Source organism: Rhododendron vialii, chromosome 6a (assembly GCF_030253575.1).
Source record: "Rhododendron vialii isolate Sample 1 chromosome 6a, ASM3025357v1".
NCBI classification, from domain to species: domain Eukaryota; kingdom Viridiplantae; phylum Streptophyta; class Magnoliopsida; order Ericales; family Ericaceae; genus Rhododendron; species Rhododendron vialii.
In genome coordinates, this window is record NC_080562.1 from 32,492,165 (window position 1) to 32,514,926 (window position 22,762).

At 36.6% G+C, this 22,762-nt stretch overlaps 4 protein-coding genes across 5 annotated transcripts in view; all 4 read right to left on the reverse strand.

Annotated features, from left to right (window-relative positions):
- The window catches only part of LOC131330607 (putative F-box/FBD/LRR-repeat protein At4g03220), a 51,206-nt gene extending 49,600 nt beyond the window's left edge, over positions 1-1,606 (reverse strand). The window contains exon 1 of the mRNA XM_058364238.1: positions 1,601-1,606. The gene's annotated coding sequence lies outside the window, so the exon portion shown is untranslated. The remainder of the gene's footprint in view (positions 1-1,600) is intronic.
- The window catches only part of LOC131330606 (putative F-box/FBD/LRR-repeat protein At4g03220), a 44,777-nt gene extending 33,383 nt beyond the window's left edge, over positions 1-11,394 (reverse strand). Inside the window, exons 1-3 of one of the 2 annotated variants that reach the window (XM_058364236.1) lie at positions 10,317-11,394; positions 9,589-9,777; positions 6,796-7,146 (exon numbers count right to left, since the gene is read on the reverse strand). In XM_058364236.1, the coding sequence (XP_058220219.1) occupies positions 7,027-7,146; positions 9,589-9,777; positions 10,317-11,264 (1,257 nt within the window). In that variant the 5' untranslated portion in view covers positions 11,265-11,394 and the 3' untranslated portion in view covers positions 6,796-7,026. Of the gene's footprint in view, positions 1-6,795; positions 7,147-9,588; positions 9,778-10,316 lie in introns of those variants that run through there. The other variant, XM_058364237.1, reaches the window with a different exon arrangement.
- A 4,844-nt stretch (positions 11,395-16,238) lies between these two features.
- LOC131328639 (uncharacterized) lies at positions 16,239-16,937 on the reverse strand. Its single transcript, XM_058361556.1, has one exon. It carries the CDS (start codon positions 16,935-16,937, stop codon positions 16,239-16,241), a length of 699 nt encoding a protein of 232 aa, XP_058217539.1.
- A 3,012-nt stretch (positions 16,938-19,949) lies between these two features.
- LOC131330608 (fasciclin-like arabinogalactan protein 21) lies at positions 19,950-21,334 on the reverse strand. The gene has a single exon (XM_058364239.1). It carries the CDS (start codon positions 21,254-21,256, stop codon positions 20,192-20,194), a length of 1,065 nt encoding a protein of 354 aa, XP_058220222.1. The 5' UTR covers positions 21,257-21,334; the 3' UTR covers positions 19,950-20,191.
- Between the last annotated feature and the right edge of the window lie 1,428 nt (positions 21,335-22,762).

Genomic DNA, 22,762 nt, shown 5'->3' on the forward strand with positions numbered 1-22,762 from the left:
CGCCGTTAGTCCTTTAAATTGCAAAATCATATGGCCTCTTTTTTGGGGTTAAAACAAACCCGTTCAACTAAATAAGTCAACTTCCTTATTTTTTGTCCTTATTCAAATTTTTTTTCATATTTGTTAGTTTTTCGTCAATTTTTTGGGGGTTATTGCATCGTCATGACGAGAAGAATCTAAAAAGTAAAAAATTATTATCGAAATTCAATTTTTTTTAATAAAGACGAAAAAATTGGCTTAGGTTTATTTTTCAACATTCCTAGTCAGGAATCAGTGCATCTGTACATGGGCCAAGTGTAGGAAAATGAATAGAATGACAGAGCACTATTTTTTGTAACCACTTGGGCTGTTAAGTTAAGTTTATTGTAACCTAATTGAGTGGTTTGTTATATCTATGTATTAGGTTATGACATGGTAAATTTGGAACTGAGTTTATATAATATTCTGACTTTTGGACATTGTTATTTATCATGTTGTGACTTTTGGATCTATGTCATGTTGTGACTTTTGGACATGGTTCTATGTGCATTTTCAGTACTACGCAAAAAAAATAAGGCATCTCAGTATTTGTCCACAAGTTGAACATGTAGACAATATCAGTGATTATGATGCCTCATGGCTGAACATGAAAATGCTGAATTCGATGGCAACTTTTTGTAAAAAATTATAACCAAATTTCTTCCCAAGTGCCTCCTTATCAATGGAGAATGGAAGAATGAGCTGTGTTTTGGTTCAGATGTATATTAGGGTAAGAGGGGAATGAGTAATCCTATTCAACTAAATAAGCCAACTTATTTATTTTTTTGTCCTTATTCAATTTTTTTCCTTTTTGTTAGTTTTTCGTCATTTTTTTTGAAAATTATTGCATCGTCATAACGAGAGCAGTCTAAAATGTAAAAAATTACGATCGAAATCTAATTTTTTTGAATAAAGACAAAAATAAGTCAATAAGTCAATTTTTTGGTCTCTACTAAAAAAAATTGGATTTCGATCATAATTTTTTACTTTTTAGATTTCTCTCGTCATGACGATGCAATGCAACCCCAAAAAAATTGACAAAAAACTAACAAATATGAAAAAAATTTCAATAAGGATAAAAATAAGCCAGTTGGCTTATTTAGTCTAACCAGTCTATGTTAACCCCAAAAAAGTGGGCCATATGATTTTGTTGTTTAAAGGACTAACGGAAGTTAGTAATTGGACCAAATTGAAAAAAATGAAAAGTACAGAGTGTAAATCGAGCTAATTATAACTACAGGGACCAAATTGACACAAATACTTAACTACAGAGACTATTTCAATTTTGTTCCCTAGTTTTAATGTATTAATAGAGAGCCAAACCACCTAGAGCTATTTTACCTTCTGTGTTTAGCTACTCTGGTGCAAAGCAATTTTTTTATTTTGACAAGCTAAAATAGATAAAAAGCTTTTTTACCCTCACTGGTAAACTTGCTCTTAGACTAGAGGGTTCAGAGACGGGAGGAGTTCTGTTCTCGGCGTTACGAGAGATTTTTCATAGCCGAGCGGGTATATCATCACGTGGTATCCGTTCGACGAATCCAAACCGTCTGATACACTTTTAGACGGTTCGGATTAAAACTCTCTCTTTTTTCTTACCCCAACACTTTCCCTCTCCTTTCCTCTCTCCAAATCTGAGCCGTTCAAAAACGAAATGGACATCTTGAATGCACGATCAAGCATCACTTGGTAACCGCTCGGCACTGAAAATTTTTCCGATTTTGTGACTTTGATCAGTTTGATGTGGGTGAGACTGTGTGATTATGTGTTGGTGTATGTGGTTGTATATTAATTGATTGTTCCACTAATAATGCTACTCACATAATAATTCAAACATAACATCTTACATAACCTCCTCTCACATACATGTGAGGCCCACACATAGTAATATATGCGGGCTTTATATGTATATGAGGGGTTATGTTTGATATTGTGCTTAGATCGTTATGTGAGTAATATTTTTGTTGTTCAACTAAACTTTTTCTGAAAGTTATAGCTTTGTCCTTATTTAAACGTTTTTCGAGTTCATTAATTTTGTGCCAAACTTTTGTAACTTATTGATTCTCAAAAAAGTTTTAAAAAGTTTATTTTATTTAAATATTTTAAAAAATAACCACTTTTAAGTATAAAAAAAATCAAAGACATAAATTTTTTGAAAAACCAAAAAAGTGAAACACAAAATTATCAAACGCGAAAAAAGTAGTTAATCGAATGGGATCTTTGTCTCGTCAGTATAACAAATCAAATCAAAATGAGCCTTGTGTCTCAATTAATTAAAGTCAATTACATAAATGTTATTTTTCTATTGAGCTCTATCTCGTCATACAACAGAAAAATTAATTGTACATTGCTATTCCCCCCCGACACACACACACACAAACACACACACACACACACACAACCCCCCCTTCCCAGATTACCCCTCTCTCTCTCTTTCTTTCTTTACCGTTTGTTCTTTTCTTTTCTTTTTCCTTTTATTTCCAGTTTGGTTTTCTTTTTTTTTTTCATTTTATTTCATTTTCTTTCTTTCCAGTTTGAAATTTTTTTTTCTTTTAAATAATAGGTTCAAGTCTAATTCTAGACTTTGTAAAGTAATTGAGAGAAAAAAAAGTGTTTCAATTGATTATGTTTATCCGACTATTTTATTTTTCTTTTTTTGTCCTTTATAGATTAAAAAATATAATTACGAAAATAAGTGTTTCAATTTTCAATCCGTTTGAACCAATGCAAAGATGTTATTTTTCTGATCATTTCATCCTAAATGGTCGTAATAAATATTTGGCTCCAAGGCCTTTCAATGAACACCCTAAGAGAGTCCTTAAACTAAATAGTGAGTCTTAAGGTGCTCGTTGAAAGGTCGTAAAGCAAAAAATTCATTAAGATTACAATTAGTGTTCGGGAACTAATTACGAAATGTATTTTGCAAACGACATATTAATCTAGAATACAAATGTTATATTTAGGATTACTTTTTTTTAACTATAGTACAATTTAATACATTTGTTAACCATTATTTAGCATAGATCCTCTTAACTGATTCAGTAGTATGTTGCTTCAATCACGTATCCACTCCATATGATTGCAAATGACTAGTTTCTATTTTTTTTTTAAACTAAAACGGAAACGTTTTAGGGGTTTCGTAGGGGCTACTGTGCCAATGGGGACAACAGAGCCCTCGGGCCCCCCTACTTTTTAATTTTTTATTTATTTAATTACTTATATCTTATTTATTTAATTTCTATAAATACACCATTTGTATATTTAAAAATATAATTCAAGAATTAAGTGCTTTAATTTTCAATTCAGTTAAATCAGAGCAAAGATTATTTTTTTATTATTATTTTATTTTAAATGGTTAAATTTTTTGGTTTAAGGCCTTTCAACAAACACCCTAAGACTCATTATTTAGTTTCAAGACTCTCTTAGGGTGTCCATTGAAAGGCCTTAAAGCCAAAAATTTATTACGATCATTTAGGATGAAATGATCAGAAAAATAATATCTTTGCACTGGTTCAAACAGATTGAAAATTGAAACACTTATTTTCGTAACTATATTTTTTAATCTATAAAGGATAAAAAAATAAAAATAAAACAGTCGGATAAACATAATCAATTGAAACACTTTTTTTCTCTCAATTACTTTACAAAGTCTAGAATTAGACTTGACCTATTATTAAAGAGAGAGAAAAATTCAAACCGGATAGAAAGAAAAGGAAATAAAATGAAAAAAAAAAAAACCAAACCGAAAATAAAAAGAAAAAAGAAAAGAAAAGAACAAACTGTAAAGAAAGAAAGAAAGAATAGGGAGAGAGAGAGAGAGGGGGGGGGGGGGGGGGTTATCTGGGAAAGGTAGGTGGGGCCGGGGGAATAGCAGGTCTCAATTAATTTCTTTTTCCAAGGAATAAGGCTCCGTTCCAGAACACCTTCTTAAAAAATAAGTATTTATTTCACATTTTCAAACTCAAAAATAATATAAATGAAAAATTATTTTTCTATTTTTTTTTTAACGTATAAAAGATCTCAATGAGATCTATCAAATAAGATCCATATTAATAGAAAAATTATTTACATAACACATAATTTTTGAACTTAAAATTGCCTTCTTAAAAAATAAGTAATTATTTCCGTTTCCGGAACGGGACCTAAAAACCCGTCCCTCAAGAAACCCGTCCCTCGAGTTTAGGACACAACACAGTAAATAACAAAGCCATTCCTGATTTTACCCCTTCTACAGCGCGAAAGGTGTAAAATTGCATTTGTGTGGTGGCAGAATTTTGGGTCTGCCTTTTACCCTTTCATGAGTGCTAGGTATTCCAAAAATGTATCCATAAATTATTTCGAATTTGAAAATTCATGGTTCAGGTTTACTTTTTCAGATTGATTTTAAGTAAATCTGGATCATTAATTTTCAAATTCGAGATAATTTCTGGGTACTCTTTTGGGGTATATAGAATTTTCCTTCAAAACATTGGCTTTGAGTTTGGTCCCATTCAGTATAGTCTAGTTAGAATTTGGTCTCAAAACTTCAACCACTTAAGGCCCCGTAACTAAAAAAAATTCTTTTTTTTTAATAAAGCAATTTTAAGCTAAAAAATTATAAATTTATTGAAATCTAAAAATATGCAATATAGATCTTATTTGAAAGATCTCATCGAGATTTTTTATACGATGCAAAAAAAATTGAAATATTATTTTTCATTTATATTAAATTTAAGTTTAAAAATATGAAATAAACTACTTATTTTTTTAAAAAACTTTTGAAACGGAGCCTAAATCTACTTTTTCATGTTGGGAATCAGGAACACCTGGTGACTCTTTGGTGTAACCCCTTCCTGCACAATCAGAGATTATCATGATTGCATATTTGATCATATCAAAGGGATATTTGGGAGTCTACTTTTGACTTTTTATTTTCAACTTTTTGATACTCCCATAAATCACAAAATGCTCAGATGAAAAAGCCATGTGGAGCTTCTACTTCCACTCCATGTGGAGCTTCTATCAGTTTTGTCATGTCAGGTAACTTCTTGTAACGGAAACTATCAATTTACATTTATACCCCTTCATTGACCTCCTTTGAGATTTAGGCTCCGTTCCGGAAACTTTCTTAAAAAATAAGTACTTATTTTGCCACTTCTCATTAAAAAATAAGAAGGGCTATTCCACAAAACTTAAATAAAAAGTTCCTTTCACATTTTCAAAATCAAAAATAATGTAAATGAAAAAAAAAATTCAATTTTTTTTGCACCGTATTAAAGATCTCAATGAGATCTATTAAACAAGATTCATAGTGATAAAAAAATTATTTGCATAAACACATGATTTTTGAGCTTGAAGTTGCCTTATACAAAAAATAAGACTGTTGCTATGATAATGGGCGCCAGCGGAAGGAAATCGTACCGGCAGCTGCACCGGGCCGTTTCCCACCGGACGGCCGATCCGAGCCGTCCAAAAATTCTAAAAAAAAAAACCGAGGGGGTAGCGCGGGAATCATCATATATACATGGAAAAGGGGTGCTCGGATCAAACACCCTACACACCTCGGATGCCATTGATTCCCGCGCCCGCCCCCTCGATTTTTTTTTTTTAAAATTTTTGGACGGCTCGGATCGGCCGTCCAATGGCTGGAGACGGCCCGGCGCCACCATCAGTACGATTTCCCTCCCCGGCACCTATTGGTACCTATATAAATTCTTCAAAAATAAGCACATCTTTCTTATCTTTGTGGAACAAGCCTTATTATTGAACAAAAAATAAGTTTGGTACCTATATAAATTCTTCAAAAATAAGCACATCTTTCTTATCTTTGTGGAACAAGCCTTATTATTGAACTAAAAATAAGTTCTTATTCCATTTTTGGAACGAAGCCTACAATAATAATAGATACATCTCTTAGAGAAACTATTAATTTACTGCTCAGTTCATCCCCACGAATTCAAAAGTAATACTTACTGATATCCGTTAGAGTTGATTTCTTACAGGACCCCATAAAATAATATTCAAAAATTTGTGGATATTTTTCTAGATTTTGTGGGACCCAAAATAGGCCCAAACGCATTTTTCCTTGCATGGTTCCCTGCAAATCTTCCTTGCGATTAGAATTTCTGAAATTCAATGGCATCGTAAGGGACCTTTCAGCATAAATTCAATGACATTGTAATACTAAGGTTTTTTGTTTGTCTTTCCTGAATTTTTGATTATTTTATTAAATTTTTGTTATACTTGCATCAAATTTTTTAAACTAGTTATTCATCTCAACGAGCGAGAGAAATTTACAAAAGTTATAAAATATGACTAAAAGAAAAAAATTCACTAAAGACGCTAAACAATTCAAAAATCTGGTTTAGTGTCCTCTTATCTGATTTTTGTTCAACTTCGAATCTTTTTTTTATTGTTTTGCAATTCCCCTAATAATGATTACTCTCACAAATTTTGAAGAAGGTCTAAACAATATGATCATTTAAAGTTAATAGCACCGACTTTCTCTGAGAAAAATTAAATAAGGCTAAACTCACTCGTACTCACAGTCGTCGTACCAGCGAAAGAGTCACAACATTGCCTTTTTCTGAATATTAAACTTAAACCATATTCCAACAGAGACAATTGCTGAAAACTTAAGAGGAACTTCATCACAAGAGTTCACACTAGACTTCTGGTAAATGTATTGAAAACTGAAGGCATGATGCACCACTATGGCTAAGCACAAAGCATTTTGAAAAGGCAAGGACAACAAAATCTTTTAGGACAGAAATGTTAGGCAAACTATAATAAAAAAATTAAAATAAACCATCCTACAAGTCGTTGCCAAAGAACTTATAATAAAAGCGTCTCCCTCAATTAAGGGGTCCTACGAAAGAAAAGAAATTATAACATTATAAGATGACCGTGCAAACTTCACTATCTCAAAACGAATCATTAATCGCCAGAGAGGAGGAACAACCCGTTTGCTCTTTAAAATTGGGTCATTTCCGAAAACGCTCTTCCATGCCCAAGCAATAATTTCACTAACTAGACTACACTCTTATGCATCTTACTACCTCGCACATTACTCCTTGCAACCTTCAGATGAAACTCGATTGACTTGAGTTTTGGAATTTGAGATATCCAGTATTGTTTTTCATTCCACTTCTGAAAGTAATGCAAAAAATAATAATATCGTTACAATGCAGAAAAGTTTTCTACTTTCAATTACAGTTTGACACGCATCGAGAACCACGCAAATATTGTTCAACACATAGATTGCAATAAATACACGTCATGACACACCTTCCACAAGGTTAAACAATTTGCATCGTTATAAATGTGTATGTGAAATTATTCAAAGATATTGCAAAATATGCGACATGAAATAATAAAAGCCACAAATACCATAAATTAACTACTAACATATCAACCATATTTAAATATTTAAAAAAAAAATTCAATATGATTACAAAACATTGCATACTCAAGATCTTATCACCAGTTAAATGATTTGAAATACATTTGGGTGCGTAAATTGTGTTCCGTAATATGCATCAGTATGAAGAGATTTATCACATACAGAGAACGATAAAACGTATTGAAGCAATGCGGTGAAACGTTCGCTATCTTAACTTTAATTGTATTAATCAAAACAGGTTAGAAAAAGAGGAAATTTCACGTAGGCACCCGACATTTTACATAAATTACACATAAATACCTGATCTTTCTTAAATTTTATATAAACGCCTGAGCTTTCTAAAAACTCATCAATTCAACACATGACCTTTCTTAAATTTCATATAAACACCTGATTTTTCTAAAAACTCATCAATTCAACACCTGCCGTCACCTCTTCGTCTAAAACCAAACGGAAAAAAAGTTAAGTGCTCCAATTTTTTATTTGTTTAAACCAGTACAAAGATCTTATTTTTTTAATCATTTTATCCTAAAGAATCATAATTAATTTTTGACTCTAAAGCTCTCGTTAGTCAGCCCTAAGAAAGTTGTATAATCAAATATCTCTCAGGGCTAACTAACGAGAGCCTTAGAGTCAAAAATTAAATATGATTCTTTAGGATAAAATTATCAGAGAAATAAGATCTTCACATCTGTTTAAGCGGATTGAAAATTTGAGCACTTAATTTTTTAATCATATTTTTTAATATATAAACAGTCTATACATGGTTGAAAAATTAATTGCTCCCATTTTCAATTCGTTTGAACCGATGTGAAAATCTTATTTTTCTGATCATTTTATTCTGAAGGGTCATAATTAATTTTGACTGTAAGGCTCTCGTTAGTTAGCCTTAAGAAGTATTTTATTATATGACTTTCTTAGGGCTAACTAACAAGAACTTTAGAGTCAAAAATTAATTATGATTCTTTAGAATAAAATGATCAAAGAAATAAGATCTTCGCACCGGTTTAAACGGATTGAAAATTTGAGCACTTAATTTTTTTAACCATATTTTTTAACATATAAACGGTCTATACATGCTTGAAAAATTAATTGCTCCAATTTTTAATCTATTTAAACCAGTGCGAGGATCTTATTTTTCTAATCATTTTATCCTAAAGAATCATAATTAATTTTTGACTATAAAGCTCTCGTTAGTTAACCCTAAGAGATGTTTGATTATACGACTTTCTTTAGGGCTAACTAACGAGAGCCTTAGAGTCAAAAATTAATTATGATTCTGTAGGATAAAATGATCAGAAAAATAAGATCTTTGCACTGGTTCAAACAAATAAAAAATTGGAGCACTTCATTTTTTTTCCTTTTGGTTTTAGACGGAGGGATGACTGCCGGTATTGAATTGCTGAGTTTTTAGAAAGCTCAGGTGTTTATATGAAATTTAAAAAAGGTCAGGTGTTAAATTGATGAGTTTTTAGAAAGCTCAGATGTTTATATAAAATTTAAGAAAGATCAGGTGTTTATATGTGATTTGTGTGAAAGATCAGGTGCTTACGTGAAATTTTCCCTTAGAAAAATGTTAAGCATGCTTCTTCTTATTGTAGGAACAGAGCAAGAAACTCCATTATATAGAAAGAAAAGTACAATTATGTTGTCGTTGTTCCAATAATAAGACACGCCAGCAGCAAACGAGACCAAACAAGGGCCTAAAAAACAAAACATAGAGTATTGATCCGCAAAACACAAAATACACAAAACTATACTATCGCAGAAGATAAAAGCCCACAAAAAGCCTAGGGTCTCCGACGACGAGCGAAGGCCCACAAAGGCCTAGAGAACGGAGCACAGTGTGGGAAGTGTGTAAAATGTGTTTGCAGTGATACAAGAACATTACTGAAACAAATGCAACTGAAAACTAAAACAAATAAAACTCTAATAAACCACCACCGCAAATTACCTACCGACCCCGACTGAAAACATACAACTAAAAACTAACCATAAAACTAATGCATCAAAAGAGAATCACAACCGTCGTAAGCATAGTCTAACATCAAGCATGCTTTGTAGTTTCAGAAGAGTATCATGCATTGTCCCTCGTTCTTAGAAGGCAGGCATTTCAAAAAGGCCACATTCGAGAAAATTCCATAACAAATTTTCAAAAGAGTATGCTGAATAATTAGGTTCATAATTACCTCATTTCCAATGTGGGAACAACTATTTGCAGTTATGGTGATGGTGATGGTCCGGAGTATTGGAGAGCTTCTAAGCAAGCATATTATCCCTGTGATTTCATCTTTGGTCATCTTAGTATGGAGCTCCAAGGTTATGAGGTTATTGAAAGAACATGGAAGACCACCTTCAGATTCTATTTTTGCCAAAGTCTGCAAGGGAGAGAACAAAAGACTAGGGATTAAAAAACAATGCGACAAAGACAGAAAAACTAGAATGGGGTAATAAAACTCCAACCCCTGGACAGTGATTTCTGAACCCTTTGACTCATCACTCATGGATCATAGTACTCTTTTGGTACATGAAAACAACCCAAGTTTTAGGGATTACATGAAGAGAGCATACTAAAATAGGATCCAACACAATAGCACACGTGAATTTTTAGAACCCTGCTCATAGTCGTTTACATGAAAACAACTCAAGTTTTGACATATTTTGTGTTTCGATGAATTTTATAACTCTGGTCATATTCGTTTACATTCTTTATCCTCTTATAGGAGAAATGGAAAAAGTGGGAAAAAGAGACCCCAAGTTCAACAAAAGCTTCTGAGAATATTAAACCAACCCAATTACTAAAAAAAATGTTAAAAGGCAAAAAAACGCGAAATTGATCTCACACAGAAGGAGCAATTAAACTCATTTTTTTAAGCTACTGAGCTGTATTTTACGAATCTAGTGATGAGAAACTGACCTCAAGAACTCGGCTTCCACTTCTGACAAACATCATAGATCTTACAAAACAGATTGCCGACAGTAAGGTGGATACACTCTGCAATGTTGCTCTATTTGGTACTTTGTAGTAAAACCAAAGGGAGAATGTTTTGAGGTCTCTGAAGCTTTCTACTCTAAAATCCAGAGAAACTTTGCCTTCCCAATATAAACTCTGGAGACTTGGGGCCAGAATATTTGCCCAACAACTGAGACCTCGGAAGCACTTTGTGACTCGTAATTCCAGTAACCCAATGCCAGAAAAATCCAAACAAATTAGCCACAAACGCTCAAGTTCTAAAATTTCTAGGCCCGGGCATTTGATATGAAGACTAGTAAGTCCTCTACAATTTTTCAAGCACAGTTTCCTAAGGAGAGGGAAGTTTTTCCCAGAAAAAAAATCCCAACCCCTTAAAAAGTATACATTAGTTAGAGACAAGGTGTGGACCGACGGAAGGCCTGCTGAAGTAAGATACTTGAAACAAGTATCCGCCTCAAGGCAATTATTTTGTACCTTATTTTGGCAATTCAATATGAGAACCTTGAGAGTTTTGCAGCCGAACAAACACGGAGGAAGAGTAAAGGAAAGGTCTAATCTAACGTCGAGCTCAATCTGTTCGATTCCGTGCTTCATTACTTGGTCGATGCAATCGGGCAAGCAAGAGGCAGTTACATAACCGGAGAGGCGAAAGGTGGTAATATTGGAGTCCGTTTGACGGCGAGACAACACAGTGCGTATCAATTCCACGGAATCGGGAGTGAGACAGGGGAAGTAGAGATGAGGGTGGGAAGGCCACAGGCATGGTTGGTTCCAGTGTTTGGAGAGAACGGTGGTCTGTGCGAGGGTTTTGATTGGGAGGAAAGAGAATATATGGTGGAGTATTTCTTCTGGTAGATCGATGTTTGTTCTGGGTCTAATGATTCTCTCCATCTTCGACTTGTTTTCAGCGTTAGGGTTTAATCCTTCTTCTTCTTGGAGGTCCGTGTTGCCATGGATTTTGCTGTGGTGGTTTTTTCTGTTCTCGGCTTCTATTTAGGCTGGAGGGTTCTTGGACGCAGGGTTTTGTGACTTTATCTCGTGATATATATACAAAAATTAAATGGGCCTTGTGTCCATGTGAGTCGGATATGAATCCTGTCTTTTTATTGTCGGCTACGTGAATCCTGTCTTTTTATTGGGTTCTATCTTGTCAAATAACAGAGTTCAAAAAATTAATTTTATTTTCCAAGAAAAATCATCATTTTTGTTATTACCAATAACAAACAAAGTGTAACTAAAAAATAATAAGGTTCCGTTCCAGAAACATTCTTAAAAAATAAGCAGCTTATTTCATATTTTCAAACTTAAAAATAATATAAATGAAAAATAATTTTTTAATTTTTTTCATCATATAAAAGATCTCGATGAGATCTTTCAAATAAGATCCATATTGCATATTTTTAGATTTTAATAAGTCCATAATTTTTAACTTGAAATTGTTTTTTTAAAAAATAAGGATTTTTTCCTCATTGCGGAACGGGGCCTAATAATAACAACCAAATTCTTACTTCCTAGAGTACCAGAAATGGATCCAAGACGGTGCCTATCTTCCAATTTGGGCTAATTTTGGGATGTTGTTGGTCACTTTGGGCCCATAACAATAATCCAAACCATTTATACGTTAGATATTTAGATCTCATAGAGACTCTCCCTTCGTTTCAATTCAATAGTCTTTTTTGGGAGCTCATGTCATTTTTCAATTGATTATATCTTGTAATTTATAATATTTTATGTGATTTTAAAAATATTGTATTATAGAAATAATCGAGATCTATCAAACAAGATCCATATTGAAAATAAATTCATTACCAATTTAAAGATATAACTAATTTTTTATCCTATTAGAATAGATTAAGAGACTATTAAATTGAGACGGAAAAAGTATGTCACTACTATAATTAGCTTGATCGACAATTGATATTTACATCGTTTACATACAATTGTTAAAGATAAAATGAAGGATGAAATTCAGAAATCACATTCTTCGTCCGTTTTGTCTCCATAAATAAACGGGTTGCTTTTCGACATACTCCCTCCATCCCTTATTTAGATTCTACTATTCCATTTTGAGCTGTCCCTTAATAAGTGTCTATTTTGTAAAGTTGGTGTATTGTCTATTTTGTCCCTAAAAGTAGATTCCATTTTGAAAAATTAGTGAGGAAAAGTGTAATGATGATGGATAAGTAGGGAAAGTGGAGAAAAAAGTTCATGTGAAAGGTATAATGATGATGTCTTTTTAATAAGTTGGAGTTACGAAGCAAGACACTTAAAAATAGATGGAGGGAGTAGTTTTTAATGTGTAATATTCTGAAGTACCCAAAACAAAAAAAAAAAATTTGATGTGTAATCGAGTTAATTTTACGAAGGTGTACATTTCGACTATATGTTACATATGGTTGTTTTCAATCACCATGGATTCAAAGTAGACCCATAACAACTCAAAATTAGATTAGACGGATGGGAGACTGAACCAGAACTCGGTTAACGACACCAGCTTTTTCTCTGTGCCAATATACACAGTTCAGTGAGGGTAAGGTGCATTCTTAGTAAGCACTGTTTTTTTTTCCTTCACAAAACAGAAAAATAGAATATTCTATACGTCAATCATATTATTATTCTCATCACCCTATAGCTATTCTTACCGCACCTACTTCAAGACTGAAGTTAAAATCTCTTTGCGTGTTGTGAGCATTAAACCGTTTATTTAGCGTTGCTATGAAAACTTGAACTCAAATAGTTACCCACTGAACCACTCACTTTGTGATTAAAAAAATCAGTCTTGTTTATTCTAGCTAGGAGTGCATAGTTTAGGCATTCGGATAACTTTTTTTCTCAAATCAATGATACAGAAAATAAACAAGAGCTGAAGCGACAAAGGATTTCTTTTCCAAGCAACTTTTTAGTGTGTTTTTCAAAACAAAGTATGCCATCATCACCACACAAAACAGTTGCATACATTTTCATGGTCTCTGGACCTAAAAAACTTGCTTCTTCGAGTGGTCATCGGAAGATTCGCTGAAAAATGCCTTTCATCAAGAACGAAAATAATCTCGTCAAGATATCAGTGACTCAAGATCATCCTAGAAAAATAAACAGAAAATGTTAATGATAACACTGTTCGAGTTATTCCCAGCCCAATTGACGTCTCTCTCTCAGCACTATTAACCTTCTTCTTCTTCTTTTTTGTAAGTATCACCGAAAAGCACCAGCTGCAACAACCACACAGGCATACCTCTGGCAAAAAAACAGATACATCCCAAGGAAGAAAACAAACTAATAATCAAACCAACCAAGGAAAGGAAACTATCTACAGTGGTTTACCAAAAAAACCATTAGAATTAGGCAACCACTCGTCACACAACTTCCTGTTTTGAGCAGTGCACTTCACAGAGTGCCAAGTACACAGTTTCATCCTAATGGCTTCAAGAATAACACCAGATACGACTGACTCGAAACTGGATTTCCTTTGAAAAATTATACCATTCCGTTTCTTCCACAGAAAGTAGATGGACGCAGCCAAAGACAACTTATATATCCCATCCTTGAATCCTTTTCCCTTCCTGTTTTGAACAGCTCAATCAATTTCTTGAGACAAAGGAATCCCTACTCTTAAGTAATCCATTCCTAGCAAGAACCTGTTGCCAAACAGCAGCAGAGAACTGACACTCAAAAAAGAGGTGGGAATGAGACTCCATTCCATCAGCACACAGGACACAAAGGGGACTCACTGCAAGACCCCAACTCAACAATCTATCCCGGGTTGACAGCCTTCCCCAAATAGCTAACCATGCTATGAAACTCCCCCTAGGAACCCCTTGACTAAACCCAACAAGTTTATGCCAATTCTGAATGGGATTCCTATGGCGGCATGCGTCCCATGCAGATTTCACAGAGAATACACCATCAGCAGCCAATGTTCACACAACTCTATCACAATTGGAAGGAGAAGAAAGAAATTTGTCAGGAGTGTGCCAAATAATTTGCATAACAACCATGTTTCTCTGATTTGGCCAACTCCAAGAACCTTGGTCAATGATCGATGCAACTTTAGCTTTCAAGGCCTGGCCTCTATCCCTAAAAAGAAGCTCACCAAATCTTTGACGCAAAGCACCTAAGGATGCCAATTATCCTTCCAAAGGGAAGTGTCATTTCCATCACCAATGACATACCTAATCCAGTCTTTGCATAAACCACAAAGCTTCAACAACTTGCGCAGAAGCCAAGAAGCCTCATTAGGAATGAGAACCCCCCAAAGACAGGAAAGAAAACCCTTGATAGTGCATGCCACACTAAAAAGAAATGCAAAACAAAACCCTTCCTTAAATGCATGCCAAACTTAAAAATCAAGAACGTAACAGGCAATATAGAAAAGGATGGAGGTTTTGTTTTGGTATTTCAAACAAAACCTCCAACAACAAACAACATTTAGGTTACGTGACGCCTAGCCATAAAGCTTCCAATATTTGAACTACGGATTTTGATACAACTCCTTCACAAAAGAAAGCTAGACCCAAACAAACACCGCACCAAGAATCACATAAACCTACAGCTTGTAAGACTCCAATCCAGGATAGGGAGAAACTGTTTCAGGACACCAAAGGTTGCACAAACGTGGAACAGGCCGATGATTTGATGAATAAGGTAAACCTGAAGGACAATCAAAACTCACCGTACTAGTGAAAGAGTAATACCCCTGCCTTCTCCAAATATTACACTTGACATAGGTTCTAACAGTGATGGTCAACTCGTGAAAATATAGAAGACTTTTGCCTTCCCTCTTAAATCATACGAAATAACAATTCTTATGGCTTGGAAAATCAAGAGAAAACTGAAACGCCCTGTATAAAGTATGGCTAAGCACATGCACTTTGAAAGCAAGACCACAAAAGAAAATTCAGACACAATTATATCCAAGACAACAAATCCGACTTATCATGGTAAACCTTTTTTTTCGAGGATAACAGATTCAGAACGAAAATATTGACAGAGCACATAAATCCAAGCCTGATTGCTTATCAATGAAGTGCAATGCCTAACAATAAACACAACGCAATGCATCTACTGCAGCTTATCAATTCTAATAAAGTAACATGGACTGAATTGGTGACCACAATAGGCTGATCTCAAACTTAAGCAAACCAGTTTCCACATTTATCTAATGGATCGATCAATGTAGAGGCTAATCTCTTTTGCTTGGACCAGTAACTAGAAGTCAGTCTTCACTATCTCTTGACCAAGGGAAGGGCAACATACCATTAGCTTCAGTTCAAAAATGAACCATTTTCAATATGAACCCTCATACTATTAATAATAACATGCTACCACAATTGATGAACTACTAGAGATCTTGTTAGTTCTGAGACAAACTACTTATATCTTGACAAGGATATGGAAAGACTTTGAATCGCAGTCTCGGCAGCTAAACTGATGAATTAGTTGCATTCAGCTCCTCAGTTTTCGAAACGAAGTTAACCAAAGAAAGACAAATTCAACTAGGATCAAACAAATACCAGTAAAGTAAATCACATACTAATTGAATAAACAAACCACCATTTCAATTGATGACATTTTGAAGACTACCGATTAAACCATCGAACTAGTTGGTAGGTTGTTGCCTGTTCAACGCGTTATATCGCCTACATGTTGCAACTTCAACAAATTCAATCCACAAATGTCCTATATTTCGGCTTCCATTAAGTTCAATCGAGATCAATGGCAGTTGGTACATGACAAGTAAACAAATTTCCAATGAACGACAAGTGAACACCAAAAACACTAAACACATTTTCATTCACAGTAAAATAATGGAAGTAACCTATACAAATCAACGAATAAATCGAACAAAAACACCGTCATAGGAAAAAATCAAGAAGGTGCAGTAACTCTCAATATAATCGTCGTCATTTTGGAATCAACCAAGCTAACATTCTGGGCATTAACAAACCTCGATTTCCGAAACAACCCTGCAACCTCTCTCACCCCATCCCCACCACACTCCTCCACCGCCACTACGCACACGCCACCGGCCCTCACCGTCCGCTCCATCTCCGCCGCAAACCTCGACGGAAACAGCGCCTGATCCAAGTGCGCACTAAACCCTAAATCGAAAACCCCGTCGAAGAACGGCAGGTTGTGGGGATCGGCTCGGCTCACGAGCGGCGGCGAGTCGACCAGCTCGACACCGGTGACGTCCTTGACGCCGATCTGGGTTAGGGCCCTGACCTCGTGGCCGGCGCCGGCGGAGACGCAGAGGACGCGGGAGTGGTTGTTGAGGTGGGAGAGGGATTTGAGGGTGAGGAAGAGGGAGGAGAAGGACTGGACGGTTTTGAGCCATTTGTTGGTGGACCAGAGGCGGTGGTTTTTCTTGGAGAGGGTGGTGCGGGGGCGGTGGGAGTAGTCGCAGGTGGATTTTGGGTGTGGGCCGTGTGCGTGGGGGCCTCGGTGGTGGGGGAGGGTTATGCAGGTTTGTGGGGTCTGGAGGAAGAGGATGAGGAGGGTGAGTGTGGCGATGGTGATTGATGCGAAGGATAGCCGATTTAGCAGGATCTGTATGTGCCTTTCCATCTCTCTCTCTCTCTCTCTCTCTCTAAGTGAGTTTTCTGGTTTTGTTTTTTTAGAGAGAGATTCGGATGGATGGGTACATTGGTGATGGGGAGAGAGGCGGTGGGTTTTCCCGCTGGACGGTGGGGTTCCGAAGGAGGATTTTCAAGGATTTTTCCGGAGCGATTGAAATTGGGGAGGAGGGTGGTGGTGATGGGTACAAGCTCAACGGCGCCGATTTCAGAGATGAACAGGCTGTTTGGCTATCCCCACGATCTGTTTGGTTATGAATTTGAGCCTGACTCAGCCTGTCTAGTTTCAATAGATAACAAATAACCAAATCAAGTGTATTTTCCGGGATCCGTTTTCATTCTTACGAAGATCTCGGTTCTGCATCGCACACAGAGAGATCCAAATCTGCTGATTCTCCTGATCGTCGGAGGTTTTCGTTCTCAGATTCTCAGGTACGGGTTCTCTTTGCATCATCGGTGCCTCATTGGTTTGTTGGCACTTGATGTGAATCTGGATAATCAGTTGTTTTGGGGGTAACCAGTGGTTTGGAGGTTGTGTTCGAGGTTCGTGATTTGGTTCAAAGATTTTATCTTTAAGCAAGTTTATGGCTTTGTTTATCAGTCTGGAAGATCCAAAATCTGGGTGGTGATTAGGGCTTTGTTTATCCAAAATCTGGATGGCCAAGAAATTTCGGCTCTGTTTGAAATTTATAGAAAAGAAAGAAAAAGAAAGAAAAATTAAAAACAATTCCCGTTAATTATTTGATTGGGAGAGAAAGAGAGAAAAAAATACAAATTTCAAATTTAGTAAATAATAGTAATTTTTTCCCACTATTTTTCGCTCATTTTCCTCCTTTTTTTCTTTTTCTTTCCTTTCTTTTCTTTTCCATATATTCCAAACAGAGCCTTCGGTTGAGTAAAAGTTTTTTTACGAGGTCTTCTCGTGGTTCTCATTGTCTATCTAAAGCGGCTAAGGGTTAGGGTATTGTGAAGTCTCTAAACTTGTTTTCGGAACGGGATATGGTTTGGATGATGTGGGCCCGAGGATTTTCGAGCTGATTGGGTTTGGCCTTCTCGTTTAGCGAAAGCTAGGGTCGCGGCAGAAGCTAGGTTTCATGAGCTTTTTTATTAGGAGTAAGAGCAGTGGGAGGAAGTACGTGGCAATTGGGACCATTCCAACTCGGAGGATGTGGATGACGAGGTTAGGGAGCTTTCTAACCAATGTTGCGGGGGTTCCTCTACTTCTACTAATTTTCATTTTGGGGAATCTTCACGGTCTACTATTACAGTGGAGGTAAGCGAGGTGGATGGGATTGGTTGTTTGGGAGTTGTGTCCAAGGATCCCATGGTTTCTTCTAGTTGTGTTGCTACAGAGTTTAAGGTTGACTATATAGCTTTCCTTCTGGTTGCTCGAGGTCCGTTGATAGATTTGAAAGGCCTCAAGGACTTGGCAAGAATTTGGTGTCCCAGGGTGGTATGAAGTTTCGCCATCAATCAAAAAAGGTTATTATGGGGTGAGAGTTTCTTTTAGTAAGACGCCACTACCTTCGGGATTCGGATAAGAGGTTCCAATTTTTCCATATGCCATGCCTCTCAGATGTGGAAGTTAAGGTTCTAGAGCCATCTTTGACAGACAACCATCCTTGTGGCCCTAATTGACATATGTCTCAGGAGGTTTGAGTTGAGGTCCTAGAAGTTGATAATCCTTTGGTTGGAGAGCCTGATTTTTCTAGTCCTTCTCGAATGGAAGTGGTGGAAGAGATTCCTTCTTCACCAATCAACTGTGTGACTGTCTCCAATACCTGACCATCATCAGTTGAGCGTTGAGGAGTCCTCGTATGATAGGGTTGGAGGAGAAAATGATTGTCAAGATTCTGCTTTGGGACCTCAGAATTTGTGAGCGAAGAGGATTGTGGTGTTTAGACGATACCAGATGGAGGATTGTGATAATGTTTTTGTGAGATACTCTGGCAAGTAGAAGCAGACGAATGTCGTTAATGTCAAAGGCAGTATTGGTGGTGATAAGTCACTCCCACATTCCATTCGGAGGAAGTGGAGAAGGGAAAGGGTTATAGAGGCTAACCCGCATTCCTATCGTGCTCCTCAACGTCGTGCGTTTCATTGACTTATCTCTTCTGGGCCTAATTTTTGTTTTGCAGGTTTATGGTATCGTTTGTGGCATGGTCGGCATTGAGAGCTTGTTTGGGGCTTTCTTTTGCGATTTGTGGGGTGTTTTATTTATGTTCAAATCTTGCATGTTTGTTTGGTTATGTTAGGTCTTTGTTCTTTGTTTTGACTGGGATGTGTTTTTTGTTTGCCTTGTGTTTTCTGATTCTGTCTTTGGGTTGTAACCTGTAACGATGGATGTACCATTTTTATTGGATATATATATATATATATATATATATATATATATATATATATATGATAAGTTTATGTTTGATAAAAAAAAAAAAGTATTTTTCGGGATGTGTCTCGGAGTCCGGTTGATCTAACCGGAAAATCTGGATATTCTTTAACTCGGTGTAGTTTTAGGCTACTTCCGTTAAGATTCTTAAAAATACATCACATTTAATTCAAAAAATAAATATGTATTTTCATTTGATGGAAACAGGACCCGAGCCACATGACCATATAAAGAAGTATCTAAAAAGAAATTTAAAACAAATCGTGCGGATAAAAATGTACCGTGAAGACATAAATCTAGATAACTTATCGTCTTTCACTAATTCTTGCGTTTTTCTTTGTTTATGCATAGCCATTAGACACAAAAACACTAACAACTTCACGAAACCCATTATAATTATAATCAAATTTTCACTTTCAAGCTACTGCTGTAGATTAGTAGGCTTTGAATGTCAATTGTATTTCTAAAGTCTCTGATCTCATTTACAGTTCACTATTTGGATCTTAACACACTAAACTCTAGTGACTTGTTTGGGTTGCCATTTTTTTTTGTGAGGACAGACCATAATAATATGCTCGTACCATATATATGCATGCACAAAATGATTTTAACAAAAATGTAGGAACCACGAAGATCAGCTGCACTCCTCCATATACTATATACCACATTCATCCAAATCTACAGGGGGAAAAAAGGATCTATTAAGCATATCTTCACATTTACATTGGTCCAGTTTGAATTGGGTCTCAAATTTTTTAAAAAAGAGCTACAATGAAATCCAAATCCAAATCTACTTCGTCTTTGGAATCAACAGCGCAATCGGCGAAAAATGTTCGCCCTAACTATGATTCTGAACCAATTCACAAACTGGGAAGTTCCCCCATCGTAAAAGCTCCAGCAATTCCATGAACCACAAAATGCTCCGACGAAAAGCTATCCGGTGCTACTATCTCCACTCCGTTAACAGCCACCGCCCTCCTCACAGAATAAGCATTTCTAGTGATCACAAGATTTCCACCCGGAACCAGTGTGCTCAAAATCGATTTCTCCGGTAACGGAGCCAATTCGACCAAAGTGAGCCTCTGAGGAACCATATGGAACCTCACCATCCTATCAAGCAGAGGCCAGGACGGGGTCACGAACAGGAAATCCAACGGGGCGAAAATCGTCACCGTGTTCAAGTCCGGGTAATCGACAAGAATCCCATCAAGAACCGAACGCAATCTGATTGCAAACGACACGAACCCGTTAGAACTCATAAAGCTCACAATCCGGTTCCACTCAACCGTGTTCTTGAATTCCCCTGCGCTTGAGATTTTTATGCCGCTGGAATTGCAGACGGATGGCTGAGTGATTTCCCAATCTCGATCGGTTTCCTTTATGGGCAACGTAGAGAAAGGCCCAAGAACACCGTGGATCGAAATGGGTCCCCCGAGAAACAAATCCGGATGGGTAATCAACACGTTGTTGATCTCAATCGAACTGGGACTCCCCTGTTTTGGGTCGATCCTCGTGATTGCGATGCTCTTGCGAGGAACAAGGGTGGAAAAACAAGTACCGTTGGGATTCTTGGAGAGCTCTCCCATTGGGAGTCTGAAAGGACAAGCGTGGTACTTGAGGAGTTGTTTCATGGAATCCGGGTGAGCGGAGATGTTGGAAAAGGCGGAGTCTCGGATGGCGAAGAGGGTCGTTTTGGGGGAGGAGAGGAGCAGTTCGGGGGAGATTTGGAGGAGGGTGGCCGTGGCGGCGAAGCCGTGTCTGCGAAGAGTGAGGGAGGCGGCGAAGGAGAGGTTGTGGGGGAGGGGGGTTTGGGGTGATGGGGTTTGGTTGAGATGGATGGATGCGGAGATTGCTACGAGGGCGAGGGTTATGGACATGGCGAAGTAGAATGGGCAGTGCCACCAGTGTGAACAAGAATCCGCCATGAGAGAGAGAGAGAGAGAGAGAGAGGAGCTAACCGTTCCCGCGCTTTGTACAGTTCGTTATTTGGGAGGGAAAGAAGAAATGGGTCTTTGGATTGGGCTGGACGGGGCTGGGCATGGACTACTTTGTACATGTAGTCCGAATGTCAATATAGCCTATACTAGTCTTTTCTTTGGATTTGGTAATCTCAGAATCTTGAATTTCAAATATTTTAAGATTGTTTAAATTATAAATTTAGTAAATTAATTATGTGTATATTATTAATATATTATGTGATTAAGCAATCGAAAGGGGAAAAAAAAATGAACGAAGGCATTAAATGGAAAAAAAATTTCTTTTTGATTCCCAACAATTTCAATTTACCAAAAAGTCCAGTATTCGATCGGTGCCTCAAGTGGAGTGCGACTCGTCCCGGGTTTGAAAGATTTTTTACCGGTCTGTTTTAATCATCAAAGTCTACAAACTGATCAAATTAGTACTAGTAGATTGTAAAGGGCCCAACTGCCCCCAAGTGCACCACAAAGTTAACCTGTCCTCTCTGGCCCCCATTAAAAAAATTAAGTATCAATCATTTACAACCTCAAATAATTTACACGAACAAATACACAACACATTCAAGGGCGGACGGAAAGAGAGACAATTGGGTCAGCTAACCCCACTTCTTTCCAAATTTTGCTAGGAATTAGTATACTTTTAACCCAATTTTTACTTACTTGACCCCACTTAAAATACTAATTTGCCATAACCCATTCAAAGATTTGATACTAAGTAAAAAAGGGGGCAAAATAGAATCTCATTTATCTCTTTCCCCACAGAAACCCCAAAACATTTTGTTTCATCACCAATGAGTTCTCAGTCGCCATGAAGGATTCATGGGAGGTATGAACCCCCCCTCTCTCTCTCTCTCTCATTTTCAAACAACCATGGCAAGCAAAAGCTTGGGTGTTTTTTTTTTTTTTTGAACACCACACAGCAGTCAAAGGGCCTTTAATTAACTTTCTTTACACCATATCAGGTGATATAATGAACCCTTCGGCTCCACTTTGAAATTAAAAACCCTAAACCTAAATCAATTTGGGGCAAAATTGGTTGATTTCTTAGATTTACCTTCTTCTGTTTTTTCAATTATAGAATATTTTTAACTTAGGAAACCTTGTCGGATTTTCTTCCACAACTCAAAATTGATTATATCTTGGTTTTTTGACAAATTTCCAAATAATGGATTGGGGTGATGATGTGTATAATGGGCCCTGTGAAGATGAGAAATTAATACCGGGGGGGGGGGGCGGCGTGGTTGGGGAATTGTATAATGCATGGCTCATCATAAGCCATGAGTATTGAGTAACATCCGTGCACTGGGAATATTTTTTTATATTCTGATGACATATCCTAAAAGGTCGGCAAAGTTGTTGCCGTCGAGAATTGAAGGAAAACAAAAGATGTAGCATGTATGTAAGCACCTCATTACGAACCCCTCCAGCTTACAAACACTCACACGTAAGCACCTC